Source organism: Leptosomus discolor, chromosome 6, assembly GCF_034619465.1.
Source record: "Leptosomus discolor isolate bLepDis1 chromosome 6, bLepDis1.hap2, whole genome shotgun sequence".
Classification (NCBI taxonomy): Eukaryota; Metazoa; Chordata; class Aves; order Leptosomiformes; family Leptosomidae; genus Leptosomus; species Leptosomus discolor.
The window spans coordinates 60,153,681-60,180,723 of record NC_141396.1 but is presented as its reverse complement, the minus strand read 5'-3'; the positions used below and the strand labels follow the sequence as shown (position 1 = coordinate 60,180,723).

At 40.0% G+C, this 27,043-nt stretch overlaps 1 protein-coding gene across 2 annotated transcripts in view; it reads right to left on the bottom strand.

Moving 5' to 3' along the window:
• The window catches only part of XYLB (xylulokinase), an 82,934-nt gene that overhangs the window by 37,350 nt on the left and 18,541 nt on the right, over positions 1-27,043 (bottom strand). For both annotated transcript variants that reach the window (XM_086466758.1, XM_086466757.1), the window contains exons 11-15: positions 26,148-26,188; positions 25,575-25,690; positions 23,391-23,506; positions 20,990-21,063; positions 19,479-19,575 (exon numbers count right to left, since the gene is read on the bottom strand). In XM_086466758.1, coding sequence (XP_086322884.1) covers positions 19,479-19,575; positions 20,990-21,063; positions 23,391-23,506; positions 25,575-25,690; positions 26,148-26,188 — 444 coding nt within the window. The remainder of the gene's footprint in view (positions 1-19,478; positions 19,576-20,989; positions 21,064-23,390; positions 23,507-25,574; positions 25,691-26,147; positions 26,189-27,043) is intronic.

Genomic DNA, 27,043 nt, shown 5'->3' with positions numbered 1-27,043 from the left:
GAGGGCACATTTAGACTAGATATAAGGAAGAAATTTTTTACAATAAGGGTGGTGAAACATTGGCACAGGCTGCCCAGAGAGGTGGTAGATGCCTCGTCCCTGGAAACATTCAAGGTCAGGTTGGACAGGGCTCTGAGATCTAGTGGAAGACGTCCCTGCTTACCACAGGGGGGCTGGACTACATGATCTTTGGAAGTCCCTTCCAACCAAAACTATTCTATGATTCTATTAAGATAAATCACTCTATGAAGGGCCAATCAATCAAAATAATCAATCCACAGCAGAAATAAGTAATTTCAGCGAAGTGCAATAACATAAAAAAGGAGAAAGTACATTAAAAAGAAATTAAAGGCAGCAGCCAAAACCCTAGAATGCTCTTAAGTAACACATTGTCCTTGAACATTCTCAGTATGAAGAAGGTCTTCATTTGGGATGTGTTGGAGGGCTTGTCCCAGACTGAGATGTTGTGAAGGGATGTTTTAGAACAAACCATATGTTACCCATGCAAAAGTCATATACAAATGAAGTGCCAAATTGTTATGATGTTACCTGTGGAAAATACAACCTCTGGCTTAAAACCGCCTTAGTACCAGAGGCGTGTTGGTGACAAACGTGATGACAGTTATCAAAACGGGCTCCCAGTTGGACATGGGGAGCTTTCAATAACTGAGGTCCATACTCAGCTAATTGGCAGGAAACACTGCAAAACCAGAATCATTAGATACTCTGACAAATGTGATTTAATGGGGAAGACTGGGTGCCTTTTGTAAGGGGAAGTCCTGCCAGACAGATCTGAAAAGGAGTCTCTGACTCGATTGCTTTATATAAGCATAAACATGGATTTCCAACAGGTTTTTTGACAAGGTCTTTTGCCAAAGTTTCTTGTAGAAAGAAGGCTGCCACAGGACAAGAATAGAAGTGGGCTTATGAATTAATGATCATTTTTTAAAAAGACGTGAAACAAACAGTAGGAGTAAGTCATCATTTTTCACAGTCACTTGTGAAAGATGATCACAAGTCATGTGGGATAGGGCAGAGAATGAGACAATAAAGCCAACCCCGAGGAGTTACAGAATTTTCTCATGATAGAGATGGGATAAGGAACAAAATAGCAGATGACATTCAATGTTGATTAGTACAAAGTAATGCACATGGAAAGAACAGACCTTATTTTGCACACCCAACAGGCTCTGAAGTATTCTCTCTGAAGCATGGTTTACTTTAATAATTTCATTAAAATATCCGATCGATATTCAATAATTGAAAAAGCAAGTAAGGTAAAATTTTTATAAAAGGAATAAAACCAACAGTAATATGCCCTTTTAAATAAAAGGCTAGTCTCTGAATACTCAGGGCAGTGCTAGTCCTACATCTCAAAAAGAACATAACAAAAATGGAAAAAATACACAGAGGCACAACAAGGCTGATCAAAGGCGTGGGACAGCTTCCAACAAGACATGAGTAAGTCTTGATTACAATCAGTCAGCCAAGAAAAGAAATGGCTAAGGGGATACCGGGGGAGGCCAGCAGAACACAGGCAGTCAAGGAGATGACAAATACAGCATAACTATCCACTGCTTCTCACAGTACAAAACCTACCGAGGAGCAAATTAAATTATCAGGTGACATGCGTAACACAAACAAAAAATAGGGACTTCTCACACAATGCACAGCTCAGCTGAAGTACTCAGTGCTACAGGATACCATGGGTGCCAAAAACCTACATGCTTTTAAACAGTGATTAAAGAAGTTCATGGGAAAAAATCCATCAACAACTGTTAAATAAAAAAAAAAACCTCAGTCTCAGGTAGTTGCTAAACTGCAGACTGGTGGAAGCTGGGAGGATATAATAGCTATTCAAGCCTTGCTTCTGAAGTAGAGACTGACCACTTTCAGAGGAAGATTCTAGCCTCACTGGCCCTTGGGCCTGGCTCAGGACAGCCATCCTTACCTTGACCAACAGCAGCAAAACTATTTCAGCCTTAAGCACCCTTGAAAGAACCTCCCCTTTATCCTTTGCCACTTTTGAATGAAAGCCTGAAAATCCCGTCAATCCAGATATGGTTCAAAAGAATTCTCAGTGGGGAAGGTGCACCTTGCAGATTTTTCCTTTCCCATCACAAAATACGTGGAAGTATTTTACACTGAGTGTTCAAAAAATTCACCATCAAGCTAACAAATAAGGTACCTTCAAATACGGCAAACAGATTTGATTATACCAGCTCTAAATTTACAATCCCCCCCCCCTCCCCCCAACGTGTTTGTTTTAAAAGTTATGAGAAGACAGAAGTCTTACAACCTTAATCATATTTATCATAATTCTGGAGATTGCCCAGTCTTGACCTTTTTTCCAGATCCTAATGCAATTTCAAATTAATCTTCTCTGTTTAACAAGAGTTATCAAATGCCATATAGCATGTAAACTACAACCCGATTGCTGAGAAAACGTCTCTTTGCAGAACATTATTTAGGCACGCATTTAAGTTTCATTGACCTCACAGGTACATAAGCACTTCCTTGCATCAGGCATTTCTAATCCTGACAGCACCAAGAGTCAATGGGAGATGAAAGCCTATACTTGGACCCTGAGACTTTCAGTCCATAATATCCTACTCCAAGGGTGGCTGGACAAGATGCTGCTTTGTCTTTTTTCCACTGTCATGAAGGGCATAACACAATACAGCTAAAAGAGAAAGCATTCTCTATTTGTCAGAAGTAATTAAACATGTCACCGACTATCTGTAAAACTCAAGAGCCATCTGGGAAAAGAGCAGTACGTCTCCACATCCATCTGAGTGACAAGGTCAGAGCATCCCTCACTTCCTTGGTTGCATCTCCATCACTGACTCTGATCATCATGCTGTAAATTAATCCATAAAAATGTGGACAGTGTACCTACTGTAATTAGCATTATCTGTCCAAACGAGACAAAATGAGATGGGGTGGCAGCTGAGGGATCCAATTGGCTCGTGGCTGCAGAGTGACAGAACTAGGTCAAGATACCAACTTTATTCAGCAGGAGAAGGACTTAAAATTAGCCTTGTCTTGTTACATTTCTGAGACAAGGTTTCAAGACCTGCAGTTACCAAGAGCCCACTAATAAAACGCTTTATATTTATGACCCTCCCTGTGAACATTTTCACTTGTGTATCCCATTTGAAACTCTCAGCTACCAATTTATGGACACAGCCTCACATTCTTCTGCTGTGCACCTCAAAGAGCACTTCAACAGGCTGCTGTTAAGTCCCTCTGAAGCCTCCTCTTCTCCAGGTTGAACAAACCCAGTTCCCCCAGCCTCTCTGCTCAGGGCTACTCCTCCAGCCCCCGAGCATCTTGGTGGCCCTCCACTGCACTTGGTCCAGTTTATCAATGTGTTTCTTACATTAAGGGGCCCCAAACTGGACACAGTACTCCAGATGTGATCTAATGGACTGCTGAATAAAGGACCATAATTCACTTCCCTCACTTGCCTGGCTGTGCTCCTGTTGGTACAGCCTGTATGCTGTCAGCCTTCCTCGCTGCAAGGACACACTGCTGGCTCTTTTTTAGCTAGACCTCCCACATCCTTTCAGCAGAGCTTCCCCTCAGATTCTTATCAATGCAGGGACTTTATGTGTCCCAGGTGCAAGACCTGACATTTTTCCTTGTTGAGTTTGATGAGGCTCCCGACAGATCATTCCTCTGTTTAACATCCAACTTACATGTTTTATTCAAGTCACAAGCATGAATTTCTCAACATCATATCAGAGCATAAGCCTGGAGACAGAGTTGAACATGTAACGCAGGACTAGGTATCCACTGGATGAAGTAGTGTGATGCACAGTTCACCTCTTTGGCCTCATCTCATTATATCCTAAGGCCTTTCTCAATGTTTATATTCACAGCAACCAACACACTGGAGGTCTCTCTGCCAATAGTTCTCTGTTCTGAGAAACTTGGCCCAAGCCACATGTCCCTGTTGAAGGGATTTCTGCAAGGAATTACTAAGCACACACTAAGTCACAAATGACACAACTCAATTTTCTTGCTGGCTCTCAGCAGGAGGTGAAAAATTAAAGCTAGGAACTTAAGAAACCACTTCAGAGCATGCTTGAACACAAGTATCATCACTAGCATCAACAAGTCAATGAGATGACAACATCTGCATCTGAATCCAGACAAAAAAAAAAAATTGGCCAGACTAGAGATAAAGCCCATTTATATAAAACTACATACATTGTCTTCTGAAGGTGCTTTCTTAAGTCAGAGCTGGGATGGAAGGGCAGGGAAGCTTTCACTGCTGCTGTCTGTGCAGAACCTGTTCTGCAATTACAGAAGCAATTGCAATTTCCACCATCGATCCTGCAGAAAGTGTGTTCTCCCTTGCGGTTTTTTTGCCTTCCAAATCTTCAGTGAACTTTTAAAGCAGACAGAAGCATTTCAGGACTGTCTGTCTAAACTGGTAATGCCAAGTGAAAGAATACAGGAAACTTTCTTATTCTCTTTTTTTTTTTTTTTTCCTCTTCTTTTTCAAAAGGCTAGAATTACACAAATAAGCGTGAGGGAGGAGGTGCTACTGAACTGAGAAGTCAAGGAAGTGCATGCATTTGTATTTATGTAAACCCATGAATACTTATGGATACGAACCAAGTGTGTCTCAAGGTAAAGTAATTTCTGCCACTAAGATCAGAATAGCAGGACACCTAGGTAATTTAAACACCAGTTTCAGAAGCTGTAAAGACAGCCTTTTCACTAAAATAAAAATTCCAATATAACTTCCCCAGGATTATTTATTAAAGTTATTAACAAAATTAATGAAATTGTGTATTCCCTTTGAATACTTGTCAAGATTAACGTATTAGACAACTGCTACGCTTGCAACCTAAAAGCACTTGAGCTTCTCATGCATGAGTGGCACTAGGTCAGGAAGAGGTTAATGCGTGGAAACAAAATGGATTTGGCAAGAAGGAAGAGGAGGAAACACTGCACTTCAGCTGAAGAATATGACATTTCAGCACATGAGGATACTGAAACATCAGCTATTTTCTTTCTTGGCAACAAGGGAAGTGCACTGTGATATGCTCCATGTCTTGGCAAAGTAAATGAGCATTACAATTTTCAGAAAACATGGAAGGGAATAAGGCAATCATTTCTCAATACAGTGTGGGATGTGGATGAGCTGGTATCCACTAAGGATCTGGAAACGTCCTTTTTATCTCTCAGTTACAAAACAATTTTAAACATGGTGGGAAGGAAACAGTTATTCCCATCCTGTTCCGTAGCTGAATCAAGACCTGAGGTGTCAATTTACCCTCAAGAAATTTTTGTTGCATTTACTTTTCCTCCAATGTAATCCTAGTGTCACCTTACTGTTTAATATTGAAAGTTATTGACAAAGGAAATGCTGATTCATGAAAGTGAGATTTTGCTCTAATGTATTCATGTGAAAACAAATGAGCTTGTACCATTTCATGGTTCTTCCTCTTGCTCACATTTCATTTCAGCCCTGACAGAATTTCAGATGAAGTGAGTGAATCCTGCACAAATTCTGCAGCAAGTTTTTCTCAGTCGTGGGCCAATGAACAAACCCGATTTGAAAGAAAAACTTCACCCTCGGTGCAACAAGAATTCTCCTTGGAATGTAAAGGGGCACGACCGCTTACAGACTTGAAGCAGAGCTACCTCTGAAATTATGGAATCTGTTTATTTAGCTTGTTTCCTATTCATACAGCACTTTCTGCTCCACAGGTTCGTATCTGCAGTGGCTTAATCCTGATTAAGATTTATATTCTAATCCAGCACTGCTTATCCCCACTGTTCAGAACACCTGTACTTCCACTGATACTGGGCTTGATTGTCTGGGCTGCATCTTAGCCTGCAAACCACTTTAGCCACCTGAAACCAGTCTGTTTTGCAGGAGGAAGCAATACAAGCTTATAACGTGCTGCGTGGTCAAACCTTAAAGTTCAATACCAACCCACCTTTCCTTCACGCCAGTGCTTCCAGGACTTCTCTATAACTGATTCCCATTTATGCTTGGTTTGTAGGTGAGGGTGATGCCAGCTCTCAAGTGCCTCCTTGCAGTGGTGGCATGTCGTACGCACTGAAAACAACCCACCATTTGCTCTTCCTGGATGCAGAGATCCTCATTCTTTGCAGATTGCTGCAGTGCCACACCCTTCAATTCAGTTAAGCAAGTACAAGACAACGTCATTGCAACATGGTGCTAGATGGCCAGAGGATCATTCTGGAAGTCCTCTGATCACAGCGTGACAAAAAGACCCAAAAGTTTGAAAAATATATCTGAAAATATCTATGTAAGAGCATTTTCAAAAGTCTTCCAGAAGAGAAGCCTGAGCAATGTCAGCCTCAAAACCACAAGAAATCTCCTGCAAGGCGAAGATCTCTGTTTGCAACTGAGAAACTCCTCATCTACATACCACCACTGCAAGGAGGCACTTGAGAGCTGGCATCACCCTCACCTATAAACCTAGCATAACATACGGGAGGTTTTGGAGCTAGAATGGTCTCATTTTCAGTCCAGGCACAGAACAGGGATTCTGATTACCATGGGAATGGAGTAGCACAAATAGACCACCCCGAGAGACAAAAGTGTTTTGGTGGAACATTCTGGAGCCACACTCCAAGGATTTGTATAACAATAGGCATAGGAGGAAAGCATCAAGAACAGGAAGCATTTTGCTAACTGTATGGTAGAATTTACTACTACTTCTGCCCATTCTACTCCAAATATTGGAAGTCCTTTTCTCCTACTCTCTCTCTGTCCTCCTCCTCTTTCAGTTTTTCTGAGCTTTGGATCAACCCGCATCCAGAGTCATTCACAACGGTTCCGTGAAGGCACTGAAAGAGACCGTAATGTTTTGTTATTGAACGAATGAAAAAACCCCTCTTTTCTGCATCATGATGAAGACCTCATGATATTTGCCATGTTGCTTTGTTTCATGCCTTTGACTGCTCAGTAATTGCTCACGTAGCACTGCTTACCTCGTACGCTGGGAGACAAAAGAGTATGTACACACAGTGAAACCAGAGCAACTGCTGTAAACATCATTTGTCACCACTGCTCTGTCAGCATCCCACTTGCACGGATCCTTCACCAAATTCCAGCAGTGCCTTCCAGAAGGTTGTAGAACAACGACAAGGTCTTGAGTTTTCTCTCTAAACCCTGCTGTAAATGTAGTGCAGCCAGAGCAGAGGCAGCTCATCCACTTGTGCTGGACACTTGCCTTGACACTGCTAAAATAAACTGAAGTGAGGGGCAGGCTGAGCTGGAAGTGTTTTATACTACCGTAGTGGCAAGCTAAGAACACTTTTGCATGGGGGCTCAACGGGACAGGCAAGTTCTTCCACACTATGTAATTACACGATTCCTCTAGCAACTCTAACAGGAGCTCTGGAGGATACCAGAGAAACCCTATCATCTTATCCAGAGCCACGCAGCACCAGGACCGATGCAGCGGCAGAGGCAGAAACCAACCACAGCTTGGGAAGGTGGTACCACCTCGTGTGCCTGCCTTGCCCAGACCTGTGCTGGGCCAGTCATGCAGCAAGGTGCACCCTCAGCTACAGTGTCCTCTCTCCACCTGGGACTGTCACAGGGTAGCTACGGGCAGCTCTGGCAGCTGGTTTGCTCAATTCTGCCTTCCTGAATGGCTTCCGAGGAAATCAATAGATTAAAAATGAAAAACGAGCTTTTACACAGAAGAGTACCTTGGCTGCGCACAAAGCGGGCAAGCCCAAAATGGCACACACCTTTTCTTCTCTCCTACCTAGATTTCTACTGATTTCAGCCAGTTTAGGACAAAGCATTTTATAAAGATATAAACCAAAGGATAAAGAACGACTTGGAATATTCTAGTTTTGATACTTGAAGACACTCTTTGTTTATTTTGGATGTTTTAATCACATAGGGAGATATATCATGTGAAACTAGCATCTTCCTCACTAGCCACGAGTATTTGAAGTTAGCGTAACAGAAGCCACTGAACATCTATTCAGGTGAACTCATGTATGTAATGGAGTTGCCTTTAGCAACTCTCCCTCGCTCCTGGGCCCCCTGTGACTACGCTAGCTAAAGTTTACATTTATCTTTCCCTGATGATCGCAGCTGGACAGGATTTTCAAACTTTAAACTAGAAAGCCTTGAAGCCTGCATTATATGCAGTGCTAACAGCCCAAACAAAGAGGCAAAAGCAGCAAGAGGTTTATTCTAATACTGGTATTTTCCAAGCTCTTATTGAGCAAAGCATTTAATCTAATGTATTACACTTAATGAAGAGTCAGGAACTTGTACTGCAAATAACAGATCAGATATAATTGGAATTTGCTCCACACCACTAGACTACATATATCAATAAAAACAATAAGCACATTGGATTTTGGGCTCACTTCATTTGCATTTCTTAATTTAGTGTTTAACTAATTTAACAATAGTAATGATTTAATTCAAATTAAAATCTAAGGAAAATAAAACAATTTCAAAAAGCCATTAAAGATTTCATTAAGTTCCATCTAAATTAATATTAGCTTTCTTATTATTCTCAGTAAATTATTTTTTCTCTCACCACTGAAACAAACATGAAGTTTCCTCTGTGCAGTCAAGCTTTAGACAAACCTTGTTAGATTTATTGGTATTATTTCAAGCAATTAATTAATATACATTAGAGTTATTTAGAGGAAAAGTACAAAAAAATGGCAGGAAAATGGATGAAGCTGTTTCTAAAACACTGCATTTGACTTTGGTAATTGTTCTTTAAGCCTTTTCTGTGAAGCTCTTCGGTATACACTATCCACTCCATTACTTCTCCCATACATTTGTGGTACTGCTCGTAAGCATCAGACCCACGAGTTACCCAAGCCACAACAGTTTTGCAAGACATTTTCTGCATCTCCACATGTAGCAGCCACTTGCACGAGTGACTACTCAGAGAAAATAATTCATTGCAGAAATATGTCAGTTATAATAAACGAAAGGTTTCTCTACATCTCCAGTCTTGCCTCCCATTCTCTAAATGATACAGAAAAGTTATTTGTATGATATATATCCACACTATATATAGCGAGTGTGCATGTGTATACATATTAAAAAAACTTGTACGTATAAAGCTTTCTTGTTTTAACCAGCAGAATACAACACAACCTTCCTCAGTCCTCAACATATTTTTGCTTTTGTAGCCTCCTGGAATGTGCAGGTGATCTGGGGGTGTTGGGTTTTGGACATGCCACCAGGCCAGACAGAAAGCATGTACAGAGGAGGCAGAAGCAAGAAGTCAAACTGATGCCTCTCTAAACTGGAACTGATCCCTTTATCAGTTTAGTCCTTTGGTTAAAATGAAAATCAGTTAAACGGTCGGGCCTCTGAGGAGCTACCTAGCTCACTTTCAAGGGCATAACAAAGGCTGGAAATTAGGGTTATAGTCCTGCACTCTCCTGGTTCTCATGATTAACCCTTACTCATTCAAATGGCAACACTGAAATCAACAGCAACGCCCTTGCAGTGATTACACTTGTTAGTAACAGCCTAGATATCATCTAAACTTTGCACTGACCTGTATCACAGCTCATAGCAGCTACTGCAGTTGAAAATTTGATACCTTAAAGTAATGAATAAAAAAGGAATTTAAAACACAAAAATAAACAAGGAGCCATTAGGTCCTGAGTACTTGCAATTTACTTAAAAACACAACTTCACCCTTCCAAACAGATATGCCAGCAATTTTTTATTCTAATATGTCATACTCAAAAACAACAGTTTCAGATGTTCACCTGCCTTTCAGTGGGTACCAGGCTTTTATGTTCACAGACAAAATTAAATACAAAATATGAAGCTTTGTATCACTCTCTTCGCAGCACAAGTGTTTGCTTGCAGGTAAACTTAAGTCATTCAACTAGAAGTGCACTTAATTTGAAGAGGTTACTCAAGCAGCTCTCCACTTGTACATCTGTATTACCATTATAATTAGAACTACTTCAAATAACAAAAAGTTCATTTTGGACCAGAATAAACACAGAGCAAAAAGATCATGAGCACCCTCACTGAAGAGAGTTAATACTTTTGAAAATATCCTTCAAAATCCCTCCAGCTCTATGACCAGTGACCACCTTCATTCCAATGCTACTCACAGGGCTGCTGCCCCACAGGCTAATATATGACATTATTTTCTGCTGTTTTGTATGTTTTAACTTGGCCACTGAGAGGACTGAAATACTTTCCTGATTTGCAACAATGCTGAGTGCCCTCCAGCTTTCCATAATTACTTCCTGAGATGCATGCATGGAAATTGCTACGTACAGATAAATATTGACATTTACCTGTTCGGTAACAGGTACCAGCAATGGAAAGGGAAGGAACCGGGTGACCCAGTCCTGGAAACACAGAGGAGGCAGCCAAGGATGTGCTGGAATAGAGCCCCCAGAAGCCTTCCTTCAGCACATGGATACCTCTAGGATCCAAAGCCCTCTAACAACAAAGCCCCTATTTGAAATGTAACAGAAGTGATCTTAGCCTGTCGAAAACAAGACCTGAAGAAAGCTGCTATCAATGATGGAGTACATTGACTAGATAGGCAAGTACATTGAAACTTTGGCTACCAACTTTAGGCTAAGGAAATCGAACATATTTCCAAGTCAGTTCATTTGTTGTCCGAAAGAATACTGGCATTTGATACTCCTTCTATAGTGAATATACATTGTTTAGTACTGTTACCTTTGGTAATATTGTTGCTTTGTAAAAAAGAAAGAATTCAATATCATGTGTTTGCGCACAAACACCTTCTAGCGGAGTTTTTCAGCCAGAGCATTCAGCTCTTTCAAATTCCTATGCAGCTGTTCCTTTCACTTACTGTTACTGCAAAAGTGGAAACACAAGAGCACACAGATGTATATTTTAGAAGGATGCTAGCTGATTTCCACAAACAGGGACCAACTGAACTTTAATCCACCACAGCTTCTGAAAACGTCTAATAACTATGCATCCCAGAAGAATCAACTGAGACAGGCACACCCAGAGGTGAAACGTTAAAAGAGTTAAGCCACACTTTAGCAACATTTCAGATAAAGACTGACAAGTGCAGTTATCTGCAGCAGAGGTATCCTCTACAGAACTATTTCACTTTCAGACACTCTTAAAAACAAAACCATCACAAACCCACTCTTTGCTTGTATGTATATACATACTTCTATTTTTAATTTCAAATTTCCAGCTTTCAGAAATTTCTTGAAATTTCTTATTAAGCTTCAAATATTGTCAAATGGAAAACAAATACTTTAAAACCAACAGAAGCGGTAAAGAAGTGGCCATTTTTAAACTCACTCTCTACTTGAGTAGCAATTGATGTACAATGCTCAGCACGTACTCCTGAGTTTAGTTTTACTTTAAGTCTGTCTGATGCTGTACAATCACTGTAAGTGCAGTCGGAAAAAGACAATTTCAGATTCAAGCAAACTTTTTCTTTGTGTTCTTTCATCCACTCTTCAGATTTTCCAACTAGGAAAAGTATAGCACTGACGAGCTGAAGGCCACTGCAAGAGACTGTCAAGGCCAGCCTTCTGAACATCAAAAGAGATAAATGATATCACTGTCCAAAAGCTGGATGCAGGAATTTCGTGTCACGTACCATATCATTAAGGGACTTAGTTCTGTGGAAGCTCTAATCTCACTCTTCCACACATAGCATTTTTCTTCTTTGGCTCAGTCCTGTCACTGATCCCAACCAAACTCCAGACTCCAACCGCAAAGCTAAAAAATTTTCTGTTCTTCACATCAGAGAGAGAACTTCAGAAGTACATATTGCACTTGAAGCTTATTTTTCATGAACTTCCAATCCTTTGCCAGCCTTTACCTCAGACTAAACTGACATCGTGAGAGCCTTGGGGCTGAGATCTGTCATTTTACATGCACCATGAACACCTGCGCTAGTGCCTAAGTTAGACACACCACATACAGGCTAAGTAACATTATAGTTTAGAGGTGCAAAAAAGAATACCCTTCATGTGCACTCTTGAAAACCATGGGCCAGAAATAAGAAAAAAAAGCTGCCCAAATTAATTCTTTCATGTCTGAAGAGAATTTAAGTTACGCAAGTAGAATACAAAACTCCCCTTGTCCACAGACACGTGAACTTCTGCTTGGTTTTTACTTAAACAAAAAACGTGGGGTGGTTGGTTATTTTTTTCTTGAGATAACCTGAGCTGGCACTGAGTAGCTGTCCTCTGGAAATCAAAGTCTGGGTGGAACCAAAACTTTAGATATTTAAAATTGTTTTAAAAACTTAGGCAATAATCGCTTTTAAATTAATCACAGAATCACAGAACAGTCAGGGTTGGAAGGGATCTCTGGAGATCATCTAGTCCAGCCTCCCCTGCTAAAGCAGGTTACACAGGATCGCGTCCAGGCAGGTTTTGAGTATCTCCAGAGAAGGCGATTCCACAACGTGCCTGGGCAGCCTGTGCCAGTGCTCTGCCACCCTCAGAGTAAAGAACTTTTTCCTCATGTTCAGGTGGAAATGGAGACAAAGTGTAAGACAAAACTGTTTTGCATAATCTCATGCACCAAACACAATCACAGCTAAAAATCACTGTATGTGCAGGCAAACAGAGTAGGTAGGGAAAGGATGACTTATCTAGTAGAACTGCTGTTGACACTGAAAAACCTCAAGTGTGGGTTGATGCAGCTGAAAGCATCGAGACACTTAGTGCTGAGGACTGATGCATAACATGAGGTGTGTAAGAGAAGCTGAACAACCTTAAACCAGAGAAAAGGAAAGACAGCTGGAGGGACTAGGGAATCTTGGGAGAGCTGATTAAAGTTCACTAACAGGCCTGTCATGTTTGAGCAACAAAAATGAAAATACAGAAAGACACAGGAAAAAGATTTAAAATAACAAATATGTAACATTTCACTAAGTGTCAACTAAGATAAATGTACGGTTTTACAAGAAGAGTGATCATCAAAACGGCATCATCTACAGTGATACCAGCAGCTGCTATTGGTATAAATGATTAATACAAAGTAATGTATATATAGCTGTGAATCAGATGAGTTTCCTAGCAATGGCATCTCTTACAGATTCCTGTGTGTCTGAGAGAGAACGGACCACTCTGATCCTTTGAACTCACCCTTCTATAACACAAATGATCTCTTTGGACCAGAGCACCTGTTTTTAGGGAAAAAAAAAACAAAACAAAAAAAAAAAAATCACAAACCCTTGTTCTTAAAACTGCCAGTGCTAAAGAATTCACTACACCATTGTCAATTATTGCACTGTTTGATTTCAGTTTCTGTTAAAAATCTGCACCTTGCTTGTCATTTGAGGTTTGCCTACTTTCAACTTTCAGTTATTGAACATAATGTTTCTGTCTGTAAGGCTCAAGAGCCCTATACTATCAAGTTTCCTTTCCCCAAGAAGGTACTTAGAGACTGCAATTGTGTCATTCCCTTGCTAATCTAATTGGATTTAAAACTGTAGATCAGTCTCAAAAAACAAGCGATAAAAGGAGATTTATTAGATAACCCAACTGATCTCCAAGGCCCCAGCTTCTAGAGATCCACAAAGCTCTAACAAAACCAGCCAACTGACAGTTTGACTACTTTTCTGAATACTGCTTGAACGGTACATCCAGTGAAACAGTCATAAACAACCTCTCCTAACTGAGGGCAGAGGAATTGAACCATTTACATAGCTGGTCTTTTGCTGACCAAACATTAAAAGCGATTGTTCAAACAATGACAACATGTCATCACTGTGTCAGGAAAGAAAGATAGATAGTACCCTTTCCAATCTTTTTATTAACTCTTCAGCTTTTCTGTCTTCATTGTGTTTCCTGTATATGTATAACAACAGTAAAACAAAATAAAAGCAAGACAATAGCCACTGCATGAAAAATTCTAGAGCACGTAAGCAGCTTCCTTATAGCACATTAGATCATTTCCTTCAGAGACATTTTATCTAACCCTTTTAAAAATTAGTTAAACTAATACTGTAGTCTCTTGAGACAAGCAATAATAAAAAGCCTTTTTCGTAAAATACTTGGTCAGGGAGTTGGTAATGAGCTAACCAACCTTCCACTCCAGATCACTAGCTTAAAACCAAGCCTTGCTTGACCGTGCCTACAAGGCTCTGCTACGTGATAAAAGTCTGATGCTCTGTGGAAAATAAGAGGGGATACAGTCAAGCTCTTGGCAAGGTATTGCCCATCTCACACTGGCACTCTTATCAGCCAGAAGTTTCATCAGAAAATACAAATATCCTCTGCAGCAGAATCACTGGCTTATCTGGGAGGAAGATCCTGCCTTTGATGAATTTAAAAGTACTTCTTGAGCCAACACTCCTCCCTCAAAAATATAGGCTTAAGGTCTCATGGCAAGGCATATTTATGGCCTGTTTGTACCACAGACGAAGCAGTACACTCTTCCCCATCACTATTCATATATGTTCCAATCTGACCATTACCACTATTCACTAGTATTTTAAACAGAGGACTTCAACCTCCCATTGCAGGCACTCCAATTATTTTTGAACTGTTTTCACTCACTTGCTGAAGCCAAAGGCCCCTAACAAAGCCGTCACCCTCAGGCTGCTGAAACACCATCAGAACTCTTAGCAGCAAACAGCAAGAGACAAGCACGAAGCCAACACAACATTTTAGTATTGATTTCTCTAAGAAATTTAAATCCCGCAGGGCATAAACATCAATTTAATCTGTATGTAACTACAAAATGGCCTCACTCACAGTGTTCCTCATTTCAGCCAAAACACTGCTACAACTGGAGTAGAAACACACTTAGTGGTGAAGGCAAGGGCAACTGGCAGAACAAGTATCATAACGTTCCTGATAATTCCTAAGAGTTTTGGAGACTACAATCACAGAGGCCAGTCAGTGGAAGACAACCACCAGCAGAACAGTCTTATAGCCTGACACAAAGCCATCCCTGGAGGTCCCGAGGACCAGTGGCATCTAGCCTCGCCAAATTGGAGAGCCACTTCATCCTCCAACGGACCAACACTTTGCTATGAAGTGGCAGCCTCACACCTTGCCTTTCAATTTCTGTGCCTCCACACCACAACGTGAATGATGAAACACATCGTTGATATTTTATGAGCTCCCCTGGCTCCATCAGACTGCCTTCCCTGCAGACAAAGAGACACACACTATTACTACCTTCAAGTTGCTGAAAAGAGCATCAGAAGAAAACACCACCTGAAGAAAAATGTAATTTGGCACCTTGGAGTTTGCCCTCACGTAATCTCAGACTGAGTTCTTCAGAAAATGCAAGTTCCCCCTCTAACCACTCAGAAGTCAGGTCCAGCATGCCCTGACATTTCCTTTTTTTTTTTCCTAGCACTGCAGGATGGCTGTTTTGTTTCAGAATGCATCCCACTGTATATCTAATCAGAAAGACTCACGTATTTGAAACACCAGTAACATTTAGCACTGAAGGAAAAAACCTGGCTCATTCTTACACCAGTACAAAGCCATGGGCATGTCTATGTCATCCCAGCCAGTACTCAGGCACCAAGTACAGTCAGTAGAATTCAGGGCACCAACATTATTTGCAAGTGACGGATTTATGTACGTAAGAAACTGTAAATTACATAATAAACACAGACACAGGATCTTATGGACAAAGCCTGCACTTGTAAAACATGGCACCTTCTATCCATCTCCCTCTGCTGATGACAGTTAGGTGGCATAATCACATTCCTAAAGGTATAAATGTGACATGAACAGCGTATCGGGCGACTGGAGTACTATGAACTCACTGACAGACACAACAAAGGGAAGACAGAAAGCCCTGTCCAAAGCTAACAGCTTCGACACAGACCCCACCCCAGATAATCAGGCTACCAGGCTACCTACAAGGCAGAATTTATTAATTGCTGCTGCAGTCCCACAGATTATTTAACACAACTCGAGGACACACCCTGACCCAGTACATATAGACAGATTCCCATTGACATGAAGGTTTCTACACTGTAGACCAGCACATCATTTAAATATCTATTGACTACCTGTGTGATCACCACCAGAACCCCTACCCGTGTGCTGTTTTCCTTCAGCATGCATAACATACACCACGGCAATATTTACTTCACCCATCAGTGGGCAGGGGGGTAGAATTTGCTCCCAAGAATAATCAGTTTTGTGGGTCTTCACCAGGACAGCTTCTCTAGGTCCAAGCAAGGACCACTGCAACACTCTCCAGTCAGTGTCAATTTTAGGATGAACTTTAGGATTGCTTGGTCAGGAACATACTGGCAGATCAGTCTGAACCACTGACAGCTTTACAGCTGCTGTGATCACCTGTGTCAGAGCTGCAGACACTGTCATTTCTCTATAAAGTTACCACGGTTTTGACTTCAGAGAGTCCCCAAACTACGCAGCAAGCATGTCTGTATGACCAGCCTCTGAACTGCAGTTGTGAGATTGGCTTTCAAAACGGGATGGCTGCAAGCAGAAAAAGGAAGTGACAAAACAGAAGGTGTTTACGATACAATCAAAATGCAGGAAAATAAAGGCAGAACAGCAAACCTTCACCTTATCTGCATGAATCTCTGAATCGGAGGATGTAAACAACAGGGACAGACCAAACTTCACTTGTTTCTAGATCACAACACTCTATCCACCCCTTAAGCACATAAGCAAAACAGGATACAGGGTGTTACTGAATGATTTCCCCTGAAATCTGATTGAGAAAGATTACAGCAATTAGAACAGAGTGACACACACTTTTAAAACCCTTAAATCACGATTAATGTAGAGTTTAACTTTTCTTCTAAGGATCATCTGGTGACTCTGTGCCATTTTCAAAACAAGGCTGACACACACACCCCAGCCTCAAAGAAAAAACTCATGAGACAGGATCCCCTGCCCTCTGCTGGCACACGAGCGCACTGAAACCTATGCACATGTCTGCAGGCAAGCACAAAGCAGCACTTTAAGAGCCGTTTTAAGGGATTTTTTTTTTAATTATTATTTGTAATTTATGTAAGATATATTATATACCTGACACATCAAACAGGGAATTAAATCTCGTATATAAAACACTCTTTCAGCATCATTGCACTTCTTCCTGCAGCGCTAGCTAGACCAAGGATTCAAAATACTGCTCCTAGCAAGATAACACATTCATTAACTGAAAGTAAATTCTAAGGGATTATCTAATGTTTGTCATGTTCACAGTGCATAACCAAGAACTCTATACGACAGATTTTTATTTATCTATTTTTACAAAATTCTCTTCCACGTACGCTGCTGCTTTTCAGTCATCCAAACTGCATTTGGCCCAAGAACAGAGGCAGGTTCATGACTGCCAAAATGATTTTCCAGCGCCTTGGTGCCAGAGCTAGGGAAATTCTTAGCCAGGTTTCTGACTCATCTGCACCCCTGAGATGGCACCACACAAACCTCAGGACACCCTAGCAAAGCATTTGTTGTGACTGACCATGTCACTTCCATTTCTGTTACAGATCAATTTGATAGGTGTCATCATATAACTTTCCAGATATTGTGAGCAGTTATTACTGTATTCTCCCATTGGTGTAAACAACAACAACAACAGCCAAGATTTACACTGCTGTGATTATATTTGTAAATCAGCCTGATTCCTAGGAAAAAAATCAAAGTAAATTCCCCATGTAGACAAGGCCCAAAAGGAATTAAATAAACACAAGGGTCCTGACTGTGTATTTCATCCAAAAGATAAATAAGCTTTTAAATCACATTAAAAACAAAAGAGCAGCCTGAAAAATAGCAGCTATTAAACAAGAGAAATCCTGGCAATACCAAAGTAATTCCCACAATGCTCATCCATACCCTGAAACACATTCAGAACACACCCTGTTTTCAGAGCTGTCACACAACAAATGTGGATGCAAGCCTGCCATCGCTACACAAATAACAGAATATGACATTTAAATAATACCACTAAGGAAAAGTGGGAGATGCATACAGCCTACACTACGTACAGCAGTTCTTTTTCAAAGCAGTTCTTTTTCAAAGCAACTCATCTGTTAGTTACCAAATAGCTAAAAGACCCTCGGGATGCAACAGAACAAAAGCATACAACGTTCCAAGGAATCTACAGGAACACAATGCAATCACACCCATCTCCTTTTACTGTAGACATCTATGGCATTCAAAAAAAAAAAAAAAAAAACACAAACCCAAAAAAGAAGTTTTTTAAGCTTATCAAGCCACATCCTAGAACTAATTAGGATTTTGGCTGTCCTACTTAGCCTAAATTTATTCACAGACAATTTCTACCCATTTGTTTCTGTGTCAAGAGTTGTCTGATATCTTAAATAGTTCTTCTCACTCTGGTGTTTGTCTAACCCCTGACATTTACAGAGTGCAGAAGCACCCTCTTCAGCCATGAGCTTTCTAGGCTATATAAGCCTAGCTTTTGGTGCAGCAGAATCTAAGAATGAAGAATAAACATGTATTTTAGACATGATCTATTTGAATCTCTGCCTGTCTCCATAAATAACTTCCCCAAATAAATACGGTTTCAAGTATATATGAAAATATATAACAGGAAAACCTTTACAGCATAAATTTATGAGGCGGTACTGTCAAGCCTTGTGATTTGTTCCAGTATCTCTATATTTTCTCAACTTTCAGCTCCTGGAGCTCTCTCTTAAAAACAAAATAATTCTATCCTTCATGATTACGGATAAGAGCTTGGAGGTAAGAGTCAAGCAATGGCTTGTAAAGGAGAAGGTCAGGATGTAAATAAAAATAGTATGATTTTAAAAAATAAAACATTGGTTAAAAACCCTCAAGATGAGTTAATTCAGTATTTTTTAAGATGCCACTGGCTGACAGACTGACAGAAAACACCAGTAAAACATTTTACCAACTTGCCCATATTATTTTTGTAGAATCACACAGCTAGTAATGATCTCATCTCACTTCTACAGGTAAGATACTGGCTGGCTTTGTTGTTCCAATGTGCTAAAAACTATTCATATTATAAATTCTAGGAAGCAGGATCTCTTGCTTTCTAAATCACAAGTTCAGGGAAAGGGCTTCTGCTTTATTAACAGAAAACTGAGGTAAAGGGATAAGTGACCAGTTTACGACAGATCCAGGAACTGAACACAGATTTCAGATTTTCTTTCTCAGTTATGGTCTTGTGCTTTAGGCAGAAGGTTGGTCATCTTTCCACTTAAGTAGCTACCAAAGCCCAGACTCTTATTTAAAAATTAACAATGCAGCTCAGTAACAACAGAACAGCAAGAGTACCTGAAAAATAAGTTACCTTAAAGTTAAGTAAAGTCCTTCTAAAGTTAACATCTGCAAAATCTTGCCCCTGACACACCGTCAAAAGTTCTTCCAGGAGGCTAACTGAGAATTCATACCTGTTTCTGTATCAATCATGCAGGACAAGAATCACGATACTGACATTACTGTTGGGACTCCTGTCTTTGTGTTTGATCTCTAGTGCCATTAGTTCTGCAGCTTCTCGTCATACTTACTGACTTTATACCCCAGCTTTTCAGCATGAATCCTCTTGGCCATGAACTGCCCTTCAATCAACGCTCGTATTTCCACCTCCTTTGGAAAGGCTGAAACCTGCACCAAAGAGGAAACACATTAAGTTAACAAGCACCTTACAGAGGTGCCAAGCTCTTACAATGCCAAGCTAGAGACTGGTTAAAAACACAAGACAGATTTAGAGTTGATTATCTTTGTCTTCACCCTGAAGTCTGCTTTCAACTAGGCCCAGTTCTTCACCCATACGCACAAGATGAACCTAAAGACTCACGACAGAGGGCACAACCCATAACCTTGGTGCTGTTGGCAAATCCATCAAACTGGAAATCAATGCACGATGGGAAGAGGTTCTACTGCAAGTTGTAAACTCTTCTGAATGCTTTTCCTAGCACCAAAGGCTGCTTAAGAATCAATATCTCAAAAAAATAAAATTAAAGCAAGTAGATAAAATTCAGATGCATTAAGCAATGTCACAAAAGTTTAAAACTATTTCTGTCTGCACAGAAGTGAAACAGTGTAATCTTTTAATTCATTTATTTAGTTTCTATATATAACATTTTTCTGTCCTTTCATCAACCAGAATATGAGAAAGGCAACAGAAGCAGGAAAACGTTGAACTACAAATAAATACAAAGAATCTTTCACGAAAAGTTGAGTTTTTCCATGCACTACAAGTGCCTACAACTTGTGTAACAGTTAGAAGTGATTAAGCACTCATTTAAACAGCAAACATTTAAGAGACTAGTGCTACACTGCAAACACAAGATAGTATCAATCTCTGTTCACCTAGGTGAGGTCTATTCGACTGGGAGTCATGACTGATGAAAGACATCTCTTGCGTTTCAGTACCACCCAGAAAGGCAGACATTTAAACAACACCCATTCCTCAAAAGAAAAAAAAAAAAAAAAAAAAAAAGAAAAAAGATACAAAGAACTTTCCTTTTCATAACAGAATTTATATTTCAATTCCAATTGGACGTGAGCCTGTGTTTACTTACATACAACTACGTAGCTTGTAGGTTACTCCAAGACATGTAGGACAGCAAAATGAGGTCTTTACTTTACGTACACATTTGGAGCAAGATAAAAGACAAAATATTACAGCCCAAAGTTTCAGCACATCCTTATCTGTGTGTCTGAATCTTAGAAGAAGGGGACTAAGTCATGTAAGTGTACTAAGCTTTCAATAAGCTTAAAGTTAATCGTGTTTCAAAAACAATGTTGGCTTCAGTAAATCCACATTGTCCAGTAAAGGAAGTATTTCCTCAAAAAAATACCGCGTAAGTTGTGTTCAGGCTTTGCACTGTGGATACTCTCAAGCTGCAGACCAAATATTTCCTTAGGAAAATCATACCAGGGACTTGCATCAACAAATGAAACTTGAAAGCAAGTATCTCAGGGGGAAAATAAAAGGAAAAAAAAAAAAATAGTGGCAAAGATTTCAAGCCTTGACAGTACTCCTTCAAGGTTTGAGACGCTAGATTATTACTACCTTTTGGTTGTCTCTGTTGAATCTGTGAATCCCAACTGCTTCAGGAGTAATTTCCATCACATCAAAGTAGAAACCTGCATCAAGGAACATTAAAGAGTGTCATGTTTGCTCCGAGCCCAAAGTTGGAATCTTATTTCAGCACACAGCTAAATTGACAATAAACGTTTATCACGTATTTGGAAAGACATTTGAGTCACCACACAGCCTGTTTCTTAAACGCGTGGACTGAAATTAGTTACTGAATTTAACTAGTTTCCATTTCCAAAAATGTGGATCTTAAGCACGTCTGGCTCTAGGCATCTAAACAACGTAACAAGAAGCCTACAAAAGAGCACACATCCACCAGAACACACACACATGCAAGTAATGTAAATAATACATAACACATCTTAGAAATTGTTTCAGTAGGTCATATGCAAGGGTGAAAGAAGAACAAACAAACAACAGAAAAAATAAGTCAGTAAGAAGAGTACAGGAATACTGGAACACTCCATGCACTGGATTAGATTTCACGAGCTCATTAGAGAACATCAGATATTTTCAGTCATGAAGCAGAGCTGGTCTGCTCAATAGTTTTGACGAGATCTGAAGAAACGCAGTAATGCTTTGCAGACAGCCAGACAAGAAGTGTGAAAAAGAATTCTTTTGTGTTGATGGTTGGTCAGAAAAGATACTCAAGAAAGGAGACAAAAAAAAGAAAATGGGGACAGAAAAACTGAGCAGAATAGCTAAGAAACTAAGGAGAGTTTCTAAGGTTCAGACCTTGGAACAAGAGCATGCTGCCCTGGGAGCCCTACGATTATTAGCAAAAAAACGCCCCAAAATAGTACTGTGCTTGGGCACACATAACCTTTTTGCTTTCTGACCTTGCTACCCCTTGCATCTGGCAGATGAGCTCCTCAGGTAAACCTCACAGTTCTATTGGCCTTCTCGGGTACTTCCCAGACGCAACAGGACCCTCATCCAGTCACTCCTCCTCCTTCCCTCTTTGCTTCCCCTGCTCCTCTCATTATCCCAACCTCACCCTAGCAGCTGCCTCTGCCCACCTCCAAACCTCTGCAGGGGCATCTTCTTACCGAACAGAGCGTGCAGGGAACAAGTGACAAAAGGGCGGGTGTCCAACCAGCTGCTGCTTTGCTCTGCTTCCCTCGGGAACTCAGATTATGGACATTACTGTATTTTCACATGTATACCCAGAGGTTATCCAGGCATAGAGATTTATCAAGGATGACTTTCATGAAACACTTATTTTATAAGGGACTAAGACATCCAAGTGAATATACTCTAACACCAACTTTAAAACTTTAAGGCAGTGTCCTGGTATCCTTGAAATCAGTAACAATATTTTCATCAACTTCCAATTTTTTTAATACTGTCTAAAGTGTTTGACTTTTGGGTTTTGGAACAACTTCTTCCCGTCTTCTGAAATGTCTGAATTGATTTGTCTTCTAGTGAAAAGAGACTGGATTTGACAGACAGAACTTCTAAAAATAAAAAATCAGTGCTAACCTCAACAGTGTTAAGAAACTATTTTAGATTCACCTTCCTAAGGAGTGAAGTCTCCTATAGATTAAATATCTACATTTACAAATTTTGCTACCTACCATTTTTAAATTAATTTTACTCAGATCAATTCAGATCTAGGATGATGGAGATGATTTCAAATCCAGCCCTCCAATGGTTAAATTTTAATCTTGATTACACATATGCTCACCTTTCAGTAACTTATTTCAGAGCTATATATTACACTTGTAAAATGTTAAACTGTAGGAAAGAAAAAAATGTAAAACTTCAAATACATGGGTTTGTTTATATTTTTAAAATATTTCCATCATCATCATTTTGTTTCATCTCATTCACTTGCCATAATGTGGGGAAAAAAACAGGGATGAAACGACTCTGACATACATTGGGGAAAGTGCAGGAAATCTGGGTATCACTTGACATTACTGCTTTGCACAGAATGTTAGGGGTTGGAAGGGACCTCAAAAGATCATCTAGTCCAACACATGCATGAACAACACTCTAGAATAATGACTGAGAGAGAAATAATACGGAGTTACTTAATTCACTTGGCTTGAGTCTTCAGAAAAAGAAACTTTAACGAAAGCCTCCTTCAGAAATCACTAGTTTAAAACATTCTACAGCTAAGATGCTAATAACACCCTTTCAAAAAAGTTCCATAAATACAATTTTCTTATTTAGTGAATACTGAAGGAAAATACTACCACCACACTTAGTCTGCAACAGAGCATTTCTAAGCACACTTTAGGAATTTCCCTTGCTCTAGGTAACTTAATTCTTGGCTTTTATCATGACGCAAGTAAAAAGTAGGAGTAACACACACTCCAGTATACACCTAAGGAAACCCTGGAACACCCAGCCCTGCTAAGGCTCATACCCAAGTTTCCATTGTTTCCAGCAACAGTAGATGATAAGGCTTTGGAGAATTCATCCCAGGAGCCTGATGCACAGTCATCCCTTATCCTCTCCCTCATCAGAGAGCCGTTCTTAAAACTGAAACACACAAACACACCATATATATTTTCAAAAACATTCAGCTCTAGATTTTTAAAGCAATTTGTTGTTTTACTCGATACTGGTGTTTATTTTATCAGCTGAATACAGCTGGGCAAGCTAAAAGATACAATCACTTCTTTGTTATGGAAAGAGATAGAGAGAGAGAAAACTAGATAAGAGGGAAAACAAATATTACAGGATGTGTTGATGAACGCAGTGCAGAGCTGTTGGTATACATATCTCCGACGATTCAGCTTAGATCCAGCCTGGCAGGCCACGCTAAACCCAGGCTAGCCCTGAACAGCTAAGACATCTCCTCAGAGAAGTACTCTGACACAGCAGTAAAAACCTCACTGTGAGATGACTCTGCAAGGAGGAGCAAGAGTGTCTCTACATTGCATTTATGATTTCAGGAGCATGGTACCGCTATGGAGCCAGCTTGGGTCCAACAAGGCTTAGGAGTTCTAGCTCCGTGCCAGGATCTGGCAATAGAAAGCACCACAGCTGCATCTGCACAGTTCTGGTCCAGAGCCAGTAAACCATGCTGTAAAATACACGTCTGTTCCGCGTTCATGGTCGTTGCACCCTTTAGGCAGTCACCTCTGTGAATACAACACTCCTGCAAAATATTGCAGCATCGGACTCAGACCCAGAGGAAAGCTTTGAATACTCTCCACCACAGAGTGATCAGAGCAACTCAGCAGGAAAAGCTCAGAAATATCCAGAAAGAGGGCAAGGAAATTATTGGTAGCAGCAGTTGAAGTTACTGAAGTTTTCTGTACAAATACTCTAGCAGGTAGCTCAGGGACTCTTTTTCTACTGACTGAGGGTTCCCTATTAACTCTAATGCTCTAGAAATAAAGGGGCATTGGTGCAAAAGCAGCAGTGTCTGGGCAGAAACGACTAGGCAGGAGGGACAGGAACTCTTTACATCTGCGTGACTACAGAAATATCTTGTGTTGTGAAAGGCAGGTTTGGCCTTCTGCACATGTTAAGCTGCAGTAAAAGAATGGCAGTATAACAGTTACTCAGAAAAAATGCCTCAGCATCCTCTTTCCTATTACAAAGGAGGTTGTTTATACAGCTCTTTTATACAGCAAAAGTCAGAAAAATATTGGGTAAAAGAGAAGCTTGAATGCAGAACTTAAAAACAAAACCAGCTGCTGGGAAATCATACTATTGAAACTCAGTAACGTGCGATTAACTTCATGCTTTTGAACTCGACTTCTTGAACACTGTACCCACTGTCATCTACAGCATCCTATTACTGCACAGGTTAGACTCAACATTACAGGTAAATGGCAGATTTGAGCTTTGCTGATGTTTTGAGTTTCAAGCACCTAAAATCCAGCAGATTTAGACACAAAATCTATCTGCATATTACTTATAAATATTTGCCTAAACACCATGACCTGTTTTGGAAGTTTTTACCCTGAATACAGCGACTCAGTGATGTAAAACATAACATCAGGCCACCTTTCCACCCACTTGGCTGGCAAGGGGCCAAACAATTCCCGAATCATGGTAGACAAAACCTATCATGAGGATCGTTCCCTCAGCTGGGTTTCTTGACATCTCAGCATTTTCCACATGCAAAGCCTAACACGTCCCTGGACAGCACTGCTTACACTCCTTTCTGAAAAGGGAATCTTCACCTGCCCTATTATGTCCCCTGTGGACCACTAGAAGAGCACAGAAGTTATACACCCTGGTCAAGCTTCTGACATCTCACTTCATTGTATTTCAGAAGGTGATTATTCCTGTACATTAAGTGTATTACCTTAGATTCACAGTGGACTGGCTCTATGTATACGTAAAAATTAATTTCAGCCTTTTCCTGCCATGAGAATTTATCCTCCACAACTCTGCAGTTCAAGTGACTCAAATTAAACAATAGGAATGCTATAATGTTGATGCAAATGTTTCAGCAGCAGATTGCCATATACCATACAGAATGCTGCGTGTTCTGTTCATTACCATTTTGCAAAAGAAATAAAAAACACTTAACATAGAGAAAGAAATATTTGTTATTGATCCCAGATGTACAAAAAATAAATTATATTACCATAAAAGTGCCATGTATGTTTGAGAATCAACAGGATTGCAGAGAATATGACCTTCTAAGGCAGGAGTTGGTTCTTGGATCCATAGAAACAATGTGTCACTTGTGCCAAGGCTAATCTGGAGGGGAAAAAAAAAAATAATTGAAGTGTTATCACAATGTGCATGGAAAGCAATACAGAAATTAAATTAAAACCATTTGTTATTACCACTAATTGTTTTTAAATTACACATTAAGTCAATTGGATTCGTGTTGAAGCTAGCTCTGAGTTAGGTTGTCACGCCAGTGAAATACACACTAGATGGAGACTTAGGTTTTAATGTCTGGAGCATTAGTTTTAATGTCTGGAGTATTAGTTAAAAATAGTTACAAGAGTTTACTTAAAACCTTTCAGGCAGCTTACAGATTGATAGAAATAAAACAAGCGTGAAGCCAATAAACAGAAAATCAACACTAGCAGATAAATTTAACTGAGCATAGAATCATACAATATGATAACCTCCAGCTATTTTACAATTTCATGTATTTCGTTTATTCAGGGATACGGACAGTTTTCAGGAGTATGTTTTGACTTACTGCAATATCTCCTTCTTGAAGTCTCATCCCTGCCAATGATGCTGAAAGCAAAAAGTCAGAATACCAGATATAAAGTTACTTGTTTGACTGAATTATAGCACAAGACATCATAACACATCGCATTCACCATCTCAAAGTACAATATAAATGGCAAATATGCTCACGATGGCCTTGGCCTGTACACTGTAAAAGATGGGCAAAGCATTTGGGCGAAGGGGTGATTTTTAACCAAAGTGCTCGAGACAAGACTGTGGAACTGCATGATTCTCTAATGTTTTATGTATTCAGCTTTGAAATACAGTGGACCCTTACTTAACAACACATTTTAAGGAAAAACACTCCCACTTACATCAGACCACTCACATATTTATTGGACTAACCTGGATTTGAATCTCTAGAAGAAAATTGGACTTTTGGGAAATGCAGAGTTTAACTGTCTCCCAGAATATGAATGCAAAATATACCATGATGAAGCCTCCATCTCGATTCAAACCTGCATATGCTACTGTAATAGGAATAAGTATTTTATTTTCACAGTCTTCAGAAACAGACAAATTTGCTCTACACTGAAACAGTCTCCACGATTGAAAAAACTGACCCTAAATTAACACCTTCCCTTAAACTGAGATCTAGCAGTCTGCCAAAAGGACAGCTCTAATCCTTAGAGAAAGCCTAGGAGGTCCATCTCCACTTTTTTGCTTGGAAAGATACAACAGCAATTTTTTAATTCATATTTTCTAAGTTAAAATGTTAGCAGTTCATAGAAAGAATAGTTTCTTAGGGGCAGGCAAACCAAAACTGAAGTTATCAAGAGGCAAATGAAGTTGCTTCTAATTACTAGACAAAAGAGAATTCATTTGTCATACCTAGCTTACCCAAGATGTCTATATCTCAGA